The sequence below is a fragment of the Pseudophryne corroboree genome, chromosome 4, assembly GCF_028390025.1.
Source record: "Pseudophryne corroboree isolate aPseCor3 chromosome 4, aPseCor3.hap2, whole genome shotgun sequence".
Classification (NCBI taxonomy): Eukaryota; Metazoa; Chordata; class Amphibia; order Anura; family Myobatrachidae; genus Pseudophryne; species Pseudophryne corroboree.
The window spans coordinates 634,919,760-634,932,798 of NC_086447.1; the positions used below are offsets into that span (position 1 = coordinate 634,919,760).

A 13,039-nucleotide genomic window follows, 5' to 3' on the forward strand; every position below is an offset into this window, starting at 1 on the left:
TGGGGGAGAGGCGGGGGTGCCGTGGGTGAGGAAGGGGTGGGTTGCGGGGGTGCTACGGCAGGTTCCTATCCTTCTATATTACACACTACGCAGGTCCCTAGGCCGCTATATTACAACACACACATAGGTCCCTATTCCTCTATATGACACTGCGTGTAGATCCCTATACCTCTATTTTATGCCGCACGCTGATCCCCATTCCTATATATTACGCCGCATGCTGGTCCCCAGCCCTCTTTATTATGCAGCACGCTAGTCCCTATCTCTCTATATTACACCCCATGCAGGTTCGTATCCCTCTATGGTAAGCTGTGCGCAGGTCCCTATCTCTCTATGGGCCTAATTCAGACCTGATCGCTGGGCATCTGATAGTCACCGCTTAGAGAGAGAGGGTATTTTTGTTTTGCAAGTGTGCGATCGCATGTGTAGCAGAGCTGCATAAACTGATTATGTGCAGTCTCTTACTCAGCCGCTGCGATCACTTCATCCTGTCCGGGACCAGATTTGACGTCAGACACCCACCCTGAAAACGCTTGGACACACCTGTGTTTTTCCCAGATACTCCCTGTAAATGGACAGTTGCCACCCACAAACGCCCTCTTCTTGTCAATCTCATTGCGATTGTCTGTGCGAACGCTTTTTTCACGCCATTCCGTCGCTATGCACCGATGCCCAATGCAGTCATCCGACGTGCCTGCGCATTGCGGTGGATACGCATGTGCAGTTTGGACCTGATCACAGGCTGTGAGAAAACGCTGCCTAGCGATCAGATCTCAATTACCCCTATTTCACAACACACGCAGGATCCCTGACCCTCCTTTTCTTCTCTCTCTGTTCTTTCAAGCACATTTAGTCTTTATACTTTATTCTCTTTAACGTTATTCTTCCTTTCTTTTCTTTATAATATCTTACATGTTTTCATTTCTTGTGTTTTACATTAGTGACTTCCTGTCTAATCTCTCACAAAGCCTCTTACTTACCTTATTTTCTCTATCACCTACTTTTCTTTGCTGCTTAAGGAGCCTTACCCTTTTTTCTCACTCCACTCTCTCTCATTCCTAACCCACATTCCTCTCTTTTCTTTTACTTGACTCATCCCTTGCTCTACTGCATGTTTTACCTCTTGTCTGCTACTGTACTGTACCTCTCCTCTTCTGGCCTCTGTAGGCTGTTCACATCTCATGCAGGCTTGTAGCAGTGTCAAATTCTGGTCCCGCTCCCTGCATGACATCATGCAGGGGCGGGGCTTGTAGTAGTAGGAACTAGGAAGTGCTGCACGGACTGCTGCATCACTGACAGTAGCTATGCATGGGCTGTTTCCAAGGCTATGCAATCGGAGCTCCGATTGCGGCAGGCAGCCAGGAGGAGGGGTGAGTCAGCCCACTAAAGGGACAATATGACCAGCCAAGCAGGAAGCGGGCCAGAGTCTCGGCATCCCAATCCGCCCCTGCCCATCTCCTATATATTTGCCCAAATCTGTAACTGACTCCGCCCAGCGTTGTGACTCCGCCCAGCGTTATACACACAGTCACAGATATGGGCTAATATATAGGAGATATTATATAGCATAATAAACTGAATATTGATGTTTTCAGTAACATGCTTTTCACAATTCTTTAAAAATAGATTTTTAAACATGGGGAAATACAGAAACACAAATGTTCTGTGCAAAAACAAGCCAGAACTTTTCTACAATATTATAATTGTTGTAAAATACATTAACATTTACTGTAATAGTTTATTATTACCTGCAGCATTGCCCATCCTGACCTGCAGAGCAGACAAAGGAATCAGCCAGCGGAATTTAAATTGATCAATATCACCATGACTTTGAGACGCACGTGTGTTTTGATTCTGTGGAAGAAATGTGAAGTACATGTATCTTAATTAAATAAGGCAGGATTTAAAAAAGTACAATAAGAAATCATACTGGAACCAAGTTAAGAAATAACATTTTAACAAACAATAATAATTGATGGTATACAAAGTTTTGGCGTTGCAACAGGTATTTGGGATGTCATGAGCCCATTTTGTGCAGCTAAGTAAAAGCTTTGCATGTGAACCTGGAGGCAAGTGCAAGGATACATTATAAAGGGTAGAAGGATCGGATGCAGGCAAAAGTAGATTTTATGTGGTAGGATGATATGTTGCTACACAGGAGAGGGAAATATCACTAACTTATTCCCAATGTAGCTGGCATTTAAGTAGTACACTTGCCTGATATTTACATCTCCTTAGAGGTTATAGACACAGCGGTCAATTCAATGCGGGTGAAGAGTGCAAATTGCAGTTGCAATGGCTTGGATACGCCAGTATCGGCACCACATACTGCGGCCCGATCTTCACCTTAATTTGCACAATTTTGGACGCAGCCTTATTGGGCTACAAACAAAATTGTGAGAGTCCGAGCTGCCATAAAGTAACTCGCAGGGGCAAAAACATCTCCCACAATAGGATTGACCCCTTACCACTGTGCAGCCTGTAAAATGCTTGGGAGCAGGTGGTAGTTTTGCAGAGCATTTTTCTGCAATATGCTAGTGAAAACATGATGGTTATGGTGGGTGTGTGTGTGTGGGGGGGGGGGGGGGGTAAAACACTGAGTTTACTAAAAAAGTAAAAACTATATATACTGTAAAGTAATGCACTACCGTACATGCAGGTTGCAATGGATGATTTCTGATAATGCAGATTCTGTATCCATTGCTCATAGACTTTAATTAATTATGTGGCCATATTTTGTTTCAGAGCTGCAGGCGTGGCCGCCCTGTAATAAGGTAAGCTCTCGAACTGTAGTAATGTCTATGTGGGAATTCTTCTCTCCCATACTGCTATCTCATGATCCCAGAGCAAAATGAGGGCTTACAGTCCTGACTTTTACATAACAGTGAGCATATTCATGGGTTTGATAACATGGTACAGGGTGCATAGCGAGTAATCAAGATGGCAGACCAGACTGGAAATAAGAGTACAGCAGCACTGTAGGTTTCTATCCTATTGCCTCTTGTTTGGTCAAGCTGCTTGAGTTAGAGATAGATATGCGATATATGCAACATAAAAAAGATAAATTGTTTGAATGTTAAACTAGTGTCTGTAAAATGCTGTCATCTTAATCCACAGCCTATTTTTCCTGCAGACCTAATACCAACTGACACATTTGTTCGCACAGCCTACACACCGTACTGCTTGTTTTCATTTCCTCCCTAGCTTTACCAAACAAGCTATCCCCCACCCCTACCCCCTTCCCACCATATACAAACTGTGTTTTAAGAATATACATGTCCTGTACACTGCCACTGACCGGGCCAGTTCTAGACCTTGTGGCGCCCAGGGCGAAAGTTTCCTTTGGCGCCCCTCCCACCTCCCCTGACAGGTAAAATAGGGTTAGTGTGCGCCAAAGTTGTGCGCAAAAAATAGGGGTGTGGCTTCTTAGGGAAGGGGCATGGCCACGGAATAGTACCGAATCACATTTCACAGCACATCAGTGTCCATTAGTCACACTACACCACTAGGTGTGTCCCCAATAGTTATGCCACCAGTAGATATGCACCCTGCAGATGTGCTCCCAGTAGATATGCCCTCAGCAGTTGTAGCCCACGTAGATGTGCCCCCAGTAATTGTGCACCCTGTAGATGGGCCCCCTGGCTGGTCGGCTACAGACCCCTCTCCCTGGCAGATTGGTGGCTACGGTTGTGGAGCAGGGAAGCCCGGGGTCTGGCTGTTACATGTGGACCGGGACCAGTGATACATACAGCAGGGTCCTGAGCAGCGGGGGAACCCAGAGGGAGAAGCGGAGGGGAGAGTGGAGATACACACCGCCGAGAACACACCTGTGGGGCAGTGACTGGTGCAATGTAGACACAGGGTGGCGGGAGAGCTCTGGAGGCCGGCGTCTGTGTCACTGAGCCAGGGAGCCGCAGTGGTGACAGAATCTCGAATGGGTGGCGACTAGATCCCACTCTCTGGCTCTGCCTGGCCCCTAGTGCGGGGGTTCTTCCGCAGGGCAGTTCTGTCCTCTCTCACTGCCTGCGCCATGACTATACAGCCGGGGTCCTCATCACCAGCCGGGGTCTTCTCTGGTCCTGCCGGTCCTAGCGTCCTCTGATCTTCAGCCTTCCACAGCAGGTGCAGTCCTTGCTTTCTGGTGGCGGGTCTCTCCAGGGTCCATCGCGCTCCGCTTCCCCACCCTCCAGATCCTTCAGCGTTCCGGCAGCCAGAGAGACAGCCCCTCCACACCCGGGTCCTGTCTATAGCAGGGATCATGAAGACCAGGTGCTCAAGGCAGGGCTCGTCTCAGTGGTGACTCCTCCCGTATCTACAGCCGAGTCAGCGAACTGTACAGCCGGCGGGAGGATCCAGAGTGTAGCCGGGTCCTCTCTGGGTCCTCCCGCCGGCTCATCGTCTGTTCCTTAGCCGGCTTGCCCGCACCTAGAACCACTCCTGCTGTTAAAGCACAATTATACCTTCCCTTATAAGCAGAATTTCTGCACCTTCTACTGGTAGTGACATGCATTGGGCACTGTTAGCGAACATTTGCTTTATATATATTTTTTTTATAGGATTATGCTTCACAAGTCGTATATTTATTGTTTACCAACAAAGGTCCGAATGTAATTAAGTCTGAGTTGGCCGGAGGTGTAAGATCTCGCCAAAAATCGGACGTTCTTTTAAAGCGGCAATCATGTACAAGGCAAAACCATGCCTTGTAAATGATTGTCGCTTTGAAAAAAAACGTCTAAGTTCGGCCAGGAGCCCGCACCACCGAATTTCATTACATCCGGCCCAAAATAATTTTTCACAAATTGAAAACTTAATAAATTGGCTTTGGGCACCGTCTTAAGATCCAGTTTTTAAAATCTATACAAAATATGAATTATTTGCTGTGTATCCAACCGACCTCTTCAAGTTAGTACTTACTGTTTTCTTTTTCAGCTTGAAGTTTTCTTTGTGTACCAAGATGATTGCCCTTCTAAACACTACAAAAAGAAAGCAGGCACAAAAGGGTCATGTTTAGTTATACATATACAAAAAAATATCATTAGAACATAATTCTAGATGAAATCAGAAACCATTTTTAATGTAACTGTGGTGCTGCCTTTGGTCTTCTGATTACTATTTTATTAGGATACATTGGGTCCTTGGTCTTCTGTTGGGAGCCTATATTTAGCATTTTATTATCGATCTAGTTATGCAATGCCATTTTTCACACAAACTTTAATTATAGCTAATGGTTTTGTTCACTTAATAGATTAAGAAAATGTACATCTTTGATTAGGTTGTGCAAAATAAATATTGTACAGCAATAATAAATTATGGTGCACTGAACAAGTTTCTCTAGCACAAAATGTTCTTCATAACACTGTTTATTTTGTACATGAAACAATACCAATTTTACCACATAAATATTAATATCACATTTGTTATAGTGCTAAATTACTTTCATAAAACTGCAAACTGTTTATAACTCAATAGATTTTAGCGACATAAGTTGAGTCATAGCAATATATATAGTACTATAATGTGTGACAAAACTGGATTGTGGTACAATCTGCATTTTGCAATGACAAATAAATATGATTTTAATTACCTACCGGTAAATCCTTTTCTCGTAGTCCATAGGGGATACTGGGAATCCATTTAGTACCATGGGGTATAAACAGGTTCACTTGGAGCCATGGGCACTATAGAAGTTTGATAACGTGTGCTGGCTCCTACCTCTATGCCCCTCCTACCAGACTCAGTCTAAGAAACTGTGCCCGCGGAGGTGGACATACTTTGAGAGAAGTATATAGATAAGGAAAGTGGTGAGATTTCGAACCGGCACACAAAGCACAAAAGGATAGCCATGCTAACCAAACCTGAAAACCGGGACAGCAACAGCTGAACCAAACAACAGTAGTTAAACAAGTAACCGTGCAGGAAGAATTAAGCACCGGGTGGGCGCCTAGTATCCCCTACGGACTACGAGAAAAGGATTTACCGGTAGGTAATGAAAATCCTATTTTCGCTTATGTCCTAGGGGATACTGGGAATCCATTTAGTACCATGGGGAAGTATCAAAGCTCACAAACCGGGTGGGAGAGTGCTGAAGTTCCGGCAGAACTGACTGACCAAGGTTCTCAGAGGCCAAGGTATCGAAATTGTAAAACTTGGCAAACATGTTCCAACCTGACCAACTAGCTGCTTGGCAGAGCTGTAATGCCGAGACACCCAGGGCAGCCTCCTAAGAGGAATCCACCAACATAGTAGAGTGGGCCACTATCCAGCATGCTTATTCCACGGCAAGCTTGCTGATTCCTAAATGTGATGAACACCTTGCAAGAACGTCTGGACCTCAGGGATAGAAGCAAATTGTTTCTGAAAGAAAATAGACAAGGCCGAAATCTGAACTTTTATGGAGCCTAGGCTTAGGCCCATGTCAACTCCCAAATGCAGAAAAAGCAGGAAATGTCCCAGATGAAATTACACCGCAGAATATTGGGGGTCATTTCGAGTTGATTGCTCGCTAACAGTTTTTAGCAGCCGTGCAAACGCTATGCCGCCGCCCACTGGGGAGTGTATTTTAGCTTAGCAGAAGTGCGAACACATGTGCAGCCGAGCTCTGCAAAAACAGTTTGTGCAGTTTCTGAGTAGCTCTGAACCTACTCAGCGCTTGCAATCTCTTCAGCCTATTCGTGTCCGGATTTGACATCATACACCCGCCAAGCGAACGCCCAGTCAATCCTGCATTTTTTCAGACACTCCCGGAAAACGGTCAGTTGACACCCACAAATGTCCCCTTCCTGTCAATCTTCTTGCGGCCACCAGTGCGAAGGAAAACTTCGCTAGAACCTGAGCACAACCACAAAGTGCTTTGTACCCGTACGTTGCACGTGTGCATTGCAGGACATACGCATGCGCAGTTTTTTCACCTGATCGCTGCGCAGCGAGCGATCAACTCAAATTAACCCCCATTGTATGCTCTCACACCAAGAGACATATTTCTTCCAGATACGATGGTAATGTTTTGACGTTACCCCTTTCCTGACTTGGATCATAGTTGGGATGACCTTGTTAGGAATCCCTCTCCTGGCTAGAATCAGCCGTTAAACTTCCATGCCGTCAAACATAGCTGTAATAAGTCTTAAATAGAGGAACAGGCCCTGTTGCAGAAGATCCTCTTGAAGAGGCAGAGGCCATAGATCTTCGATTAGCATCTCAAGAAGATACACATACCAGGCCCTTCGCAGCCAGTCCGGAGAAATGAGAATTGCTTGAACACTTTCCTTTTTATTCTTTTGAGAACTCTTGGGATCAGAGGAATAGGAGGAAACATGTACACCAGCTGGTAGACCTACGGAGTTGTTAGGGCATCGATCGCTACAGCTTGTGGGTTCTTTGACCTGGAACAATACCGCCTGAGAATCTTGTTGAGTCGAGAGGCCATCATGTCGATTTGTGGATAACCACACCGACGTGTCAGCCACTGGAACACCTCCTGGTGGAGGCCCCATTCCCCCGGGTGCAGGTCATGTCTGCAAATGAAGTCTGCTTCCCAGCTGTCTACTCCTGGAATGAAGACTGCCGACAATGCCACTGCATGTTTTTCCACCCAGAGGAGAATTGTTGACACCTCTGACATTGCAGCCCTGCTTTTTGTTCCGCCCTGTCGGTTGATGTAACACACCGCTGACACATTGTCTGACTGAACTTGAATGGTCTGATCCTGAAGAAGAGATGAGGCCCGCAGAAGGGCGTTGTAGGTAGCCCTGAGTTCCAGGATGTTTATTGGAAGAACGACTTCCTGACTTCACCATCTTCCTTGAAACTGCACCCCCTGGGTGACTGTACCCCAACCTCTGAGGCTTGCATCTGTGGTTACCAGAATCTAATTCTGAATCCCGAGCCTTCGACCCTCCACTAGGTGAGAAGTTTGTAGCCACCACAGGAGGGAGATCCTGACTTTTGGTGACAGACGAATCCGCTGATGCATGTAAAGATGCGATCCGGACCATTTGTACAACAGATCCAGCTGGAAGGCCCTCACATGAAACCTTCCATACTGAATAGGTTCGTAAGAAGCCACCATTTTCCCCAGAAGGCAGATGCACAGATGTACTGAGATTCGGGTCTGCTTCAAGACAGCCCAAACCATCGACTGGATCACCATTGCCTTTTCCAAAGTAAGGAACACTCTCTGAGACTCTGTGTCCAGTATCATTCCCAGGAAATGAAGCTTCTGCGTTGGCTCTAGGTGAGATTTTGGTAGGTTCAGAATCCACCCATGATCCAGGAGTAACCAATGTTCTCCAACAACTGCTCCCTGGATGCAGCCTTTATAAGAAGATTGTCCAGGTAAGGAATTACGTTTACTCCCGGTCTGCTAGGCAGCATCATCATCTCTGTCATAACTTTGGTGAACACCCTCGGTGCCGTGGAGAGACCAAATGGCAGAGCCTGAAACTGGTAGTGACAATCCTGCAGTGCAAAACAGTAGATCAGCCTGATGAAGGTGGCCAGATCGGAAAGTGAAGGTATGCATCTTTTACATCCAGAGACGCTAGGAATTCCCCCTCTTCCAGACCTGAGATCACCACTCTCAGAGACTCCATCTTGAACTTGAATAAGGGTTCAATGATTTGAGATTCAGAATCGGTCTTACCGAACCGTCTGGTTTCGGTACTACAAACAAGCTGGAACAGTATCCCTTGTTTTGTAGATGAGGTTGAACTGGAATAGTGACCTGGGTCTGGAACAGTTTTTGAATGGCTTCTTGTAAGATTACTCTTGCTTCTTGTGAAACTGGTAAGCTTGATTTAACGAAACTGTGAGGCGGGAGATCCTGGAACTCCAGCCTGTAGCCCTATGATATCAGGTCTATGATCCAGGGATCCTAGCAAGATTTTGTCCAGGTGTGACTGCAGAATTGTAGCCGCCCCCCCCCCCCCCCCCCATCTGCCTGTCTCTCAGGCATTGCAGTCCACTGTCATGCGGAAATTTTTGAGGAAGCAGAGTCTGAGCTCAGTTCCTGTGAACCAGCAATCACTGGTTTGCATGGTTTACTTCTAGCACCTTTGGTGGCGGTAGAAGAACCTCTGGCCTTGCTGCTAAACTTGGCAATCCGAAAGGACTGTAAATTGGGTCCAGAGTAGGCCTTCCTGGCTGACGGAACTGCAGAATGTAAATTAGTGGACTACACCCACAATAGCTTGTGAGATCCACTTGTCGAGTTCATCGCCAATTAAGTCCTCACCTATGAACGGCAGACCCTCCACACCTTTTTTGGGATGCGCATCAGCAGTCCACTGACGTAGCCATAATCCCCTGCATGCCGACACTGCCATAGCTGTAGTGCGTGCATTGAGCAAACCTAGCTCTTTAATGGTTTCCACCATATAGTTTGCAGAGTCTTGTATATGCTGCAGGAGTAAAACAATTTCCTCTTGAGGTAAGGTGTCTAACCCCTCAATTAAATTACCAGACCATTTAGCAATGGCTCGAGTTATCCACCCACATGCTATAGTGGGTCTCTGAGCCACCCCTGCAGCTGTATACAAAGATTTGAGTGTAGTCTCAATCTTACGATCAGCTGTGTACTTTAGGGAGGCTGCTCCAGGAACAGGATTTCTTATCTGGATTTACCCACGGTTCTTCAAACAGGGTATTAGTTCCTTTGATACGGGAAAAGTGGCTGAGGATTTTTTCCTCTGTCACCTTATCAAGGATATTCAGGACTTCTCTGATAGAATCTATGAGAGCCTCTACACCCTGCGGCACTACCATCCCCTACCTGTATGTCTACCTCATCTTCCTCTATTTCTGACCCTTCATTATCGGAGTCAGAATGCAGGATCTGGGCCAAAGTACGTTTTTGTGGACAAATGGTAGAGGACTGAGACGCTGGTCAGAGTCCTATTGCATAAACTCAGCCATAGACTGTCTTAAGTATTGTGTCTCTTTCTCATTTTGAGAAATCATCCCCTAATGGAGTCCAGCCATGCTGGCTGGACTTCATTAGGGGAGAAAAGGGAAGGGACACTACATTAGGGGAGCCTGAGAAGGGACACTACACTGAGTACACATTAGTGAAACCCCTGGTGAATAGGAACACTGTGCCTTGCATGATACACACTCTTTGCCTGACATACTGCAGGAGTAAGAGCACACACATAGGAAAAGTTTAAAAGCACAATTATCTCACAAAGAGCCCTTCCTGAGAGACACAACGAGAGGATAGAACCAGAACACGGCACCCTTATTGCTAAAGCCAGTTTAGCTGGGTCGCAGACTAAGTACCTAGATTAGGGACTATGGGGTCATTCCGAGTTGATCGCAAGTAGCAACTTTTTGCTGCCCATGCGTTCAACTAGATGCCGCCTATGGGGGAGTGTATTTTTGCATAGCAGGGCTGCAAACACTTGTGCAGCCCTGCTATGCAAAAAAAAGTGCGATTGATCCAGAAATGCTGGTCCCGGAATGGATGTCAGACATCTGCCCTCCAAACGCCTGGACATGCCTGCATTGGACTCACCAATCCCGTGAGTTGCCGCCCGGATCCGTCTTCCACCTGTCAATCTTCTTGCGGTCGCTGCTACGACCACTTTCCTCGCTAGAGGCGTTGCTGCCTGGCGACGGCTCTCGCTGGGCAACAATGTGCCTGCGCAATGCGGCCTCCGTGCATGCGCAGTTCCGACCCGATCGCACAGCTGCGAAGAAGTGCAGTGTGCGATCGGGTCGGAATGACCCCCTTAGTACACTATTATATCACTCCCCCCTGCTATGACCTCCCAGTACCGCTGAGGTAATCTGGAGGCTCTCCAGAGGAGCTGTGTGTCCCTGTCAGTCAGCGTCTGTCAGCTGCAGTAGGGTAAAATGGCGCCTGTGAGCTGCTGGATCTGCTCACAGTGAAGCCCCGCCCCTTCAATGGTGCACAGTCTTCCCGATCTTCTTTATCCTGGCTTTACGTGTCTGGGTGTATAATATGGAGACAGTCCCCTTTTAAGCCTATATTGCCAGTCTGGGTACTGTGCACACTACAGTGTACTAAGGGGGACATTTACTAAGCAGTGATAAGAGCGGAGAAGTGAGCCAGTTGGGAAGTTGCCACATTAACCAATCAGCAGCTCTGTATCATTTTATAGTATGCAAATTATAGATGTTACTTCAGTGCGTCTCTGTACCCTCATGCCGCTGTCAAAGTCGGAAAAAGAAGACAATACAAACCACACCCAGATTGGCGCTTCTCGTGGTGGCGTAAGGATGAAATTGACGTATATGGATGCACCATTCTTCTTTACCGTACATCATGCATAGAGTCGCATGGCGTGCGTGTTGCAGCGTGGTGGGTGTATATACGGTAAAATGCGCAATCACTGAGAAATGCCATAAAGATGCATACAAACACATATTCATACAACACATAAATTACACATAGACAAAGCATGTCCAGCACCAGACTTGTATTATATTGTATTTATATAATAGAGTGTAAAACAAGATATATATATGTATTATTGGGATGGAACAAGTTAAGTATATCATTCTTAGTGTCAAAATGGTCAGGAGAATGTGTGGATTAATTTGATAGCTATGGGTAAATTGTAGCACATTGCAAAGATTAGTTATGATCCAATGTATGAATATAAAGTCATCCTTATGAGAACAAAAGACTTTCTGAGAAAGCATGTGGGCAGAATCCCAGTGGTTAATCCCTGTACTTGCGTCTTCAAACTGGACATTGCTTACATATGAACTGACCAATAACACACAATGAATGAGAAACCTCCCTCTCCTGGGCCAATGGAAGGAGACCGAAACCAACAACCTGTTAACTCCAACTGTTTGATATATGCAGTTTTCTAAGGCATATTTAGGTTAGTTGCTGTGAGGAAGACAAGGAGGAATGTTCTAAGGTGATGTATACTGGCTGTATATGTTTCTTTTGTAACTGTAATTCTGTACCACTTACCTAGGCGTATACATGTTATACTGAATGATATAATGTACATATGTTATTTTGTATGCATAACTTTTAATATCAAATACATATATATATCTCTGAGCGTTGGACCTCAGTATACCATGTGTGTGAGTACTTGCTTTCTCTTAAGGGACATAGTGCTGCGACGTTCAGCTCACTATTAGCGTATATGGTAATAAGATGTGCCTTGCGTCCGTAGTATATATTAACGCTGGTATTTAAATGGTTATTTGAAATAATGGAAATTCAGTTGGGGGCTACGTCTGCAATATCACGTACTTAATGATGCACAGTACAGACGTGCTGTGATCTACCGGCTAAGGATGGTCGCATCTGATGCTGATGAACCACATTAATTTTTGGCGCAATGAGTAAGGCGCTGATATGAATCAAGGGACAATAGATTTCTTTGTTGGCTGTGAGACAAAAATGCACAATTCCTGAAATGTTACAGTGTACTCTTTAAATTGTTGCTAACGAGGTTCAATAAGCCATATTGTGTTTGATTCAGATTGGATTGTTTATCTGTTAAGTAAATTTAAAGAGTGTTTAAAAGTTGGTGCATGCGTCTAATTCACATAGTACGGATATAGCTTGGTTACCATGCTGCGTCCTATTCGCATAGTGCTAACACAGGCCTGAAGTAACAAGGCTTCGTTCGTGCTGAAGAAAGCATGTGGAAGTTTTGTTACCATGCAGTGGGAATTGTACATCAGGGCGACTTCTAGTGCTTGTATAATTTGGGATTTATTTGTGACAAAGGATAGAGCTAGTGCTTGTGTTTTGGCCGCATAGCTTGGACACCATTTTGTGTCCAAGCACATGGCTTGGGGGGGGGAGGGAGGAGCAGTGGCCATTTTAGGTCTAATGTAGTTACAGCTGCACAATCTGCATTGGTCTTATCAAAACCAACGTAATTCAAAGTCATTCCCTACTCACCTAGCTAACAGCTGACTTTCAGCTGTTTCTGAAAGGCATTGTTAAACAATCTGTTACCTTTGTCACAAATAAACAATATGTACAAATCCATCACCATTTAAAAGCTACCAATAAATTTAACTAACCCATGCCATAGTCAATTAT

General features: G+C 45.5%; 1 protein-coding gene across 2 annotated transcripts in view; it reads right to left on the reverse strand.

Moving 5' to 3' along the window:
* Positions 1-13,039, reverse strand: part of TIAM2 (TIAM Rac1 associated GEF 2) — a 1,049,207-nt gene that overhangs the window by 46,757 nt on the left and 989,411 nt on the right. For both annotated transcript variants that reach the window (XM_063917712.1, XM_063917711.1), the window contains 2 exons: positions 4,915-4,973; positions 1,749-1,854 (listed from right to left, as the gene is read on the reverse strand). In XM_063917712.1, the coding sequence (XP_063773782.1) occupies positions 1,749-1,854; positions 4,915-4,973 (165 nt within the window). The remainder of the gene's footprint in view (positions 1-1,748; positions 1,855-4,914; positions 4,974-13,039) is intronic.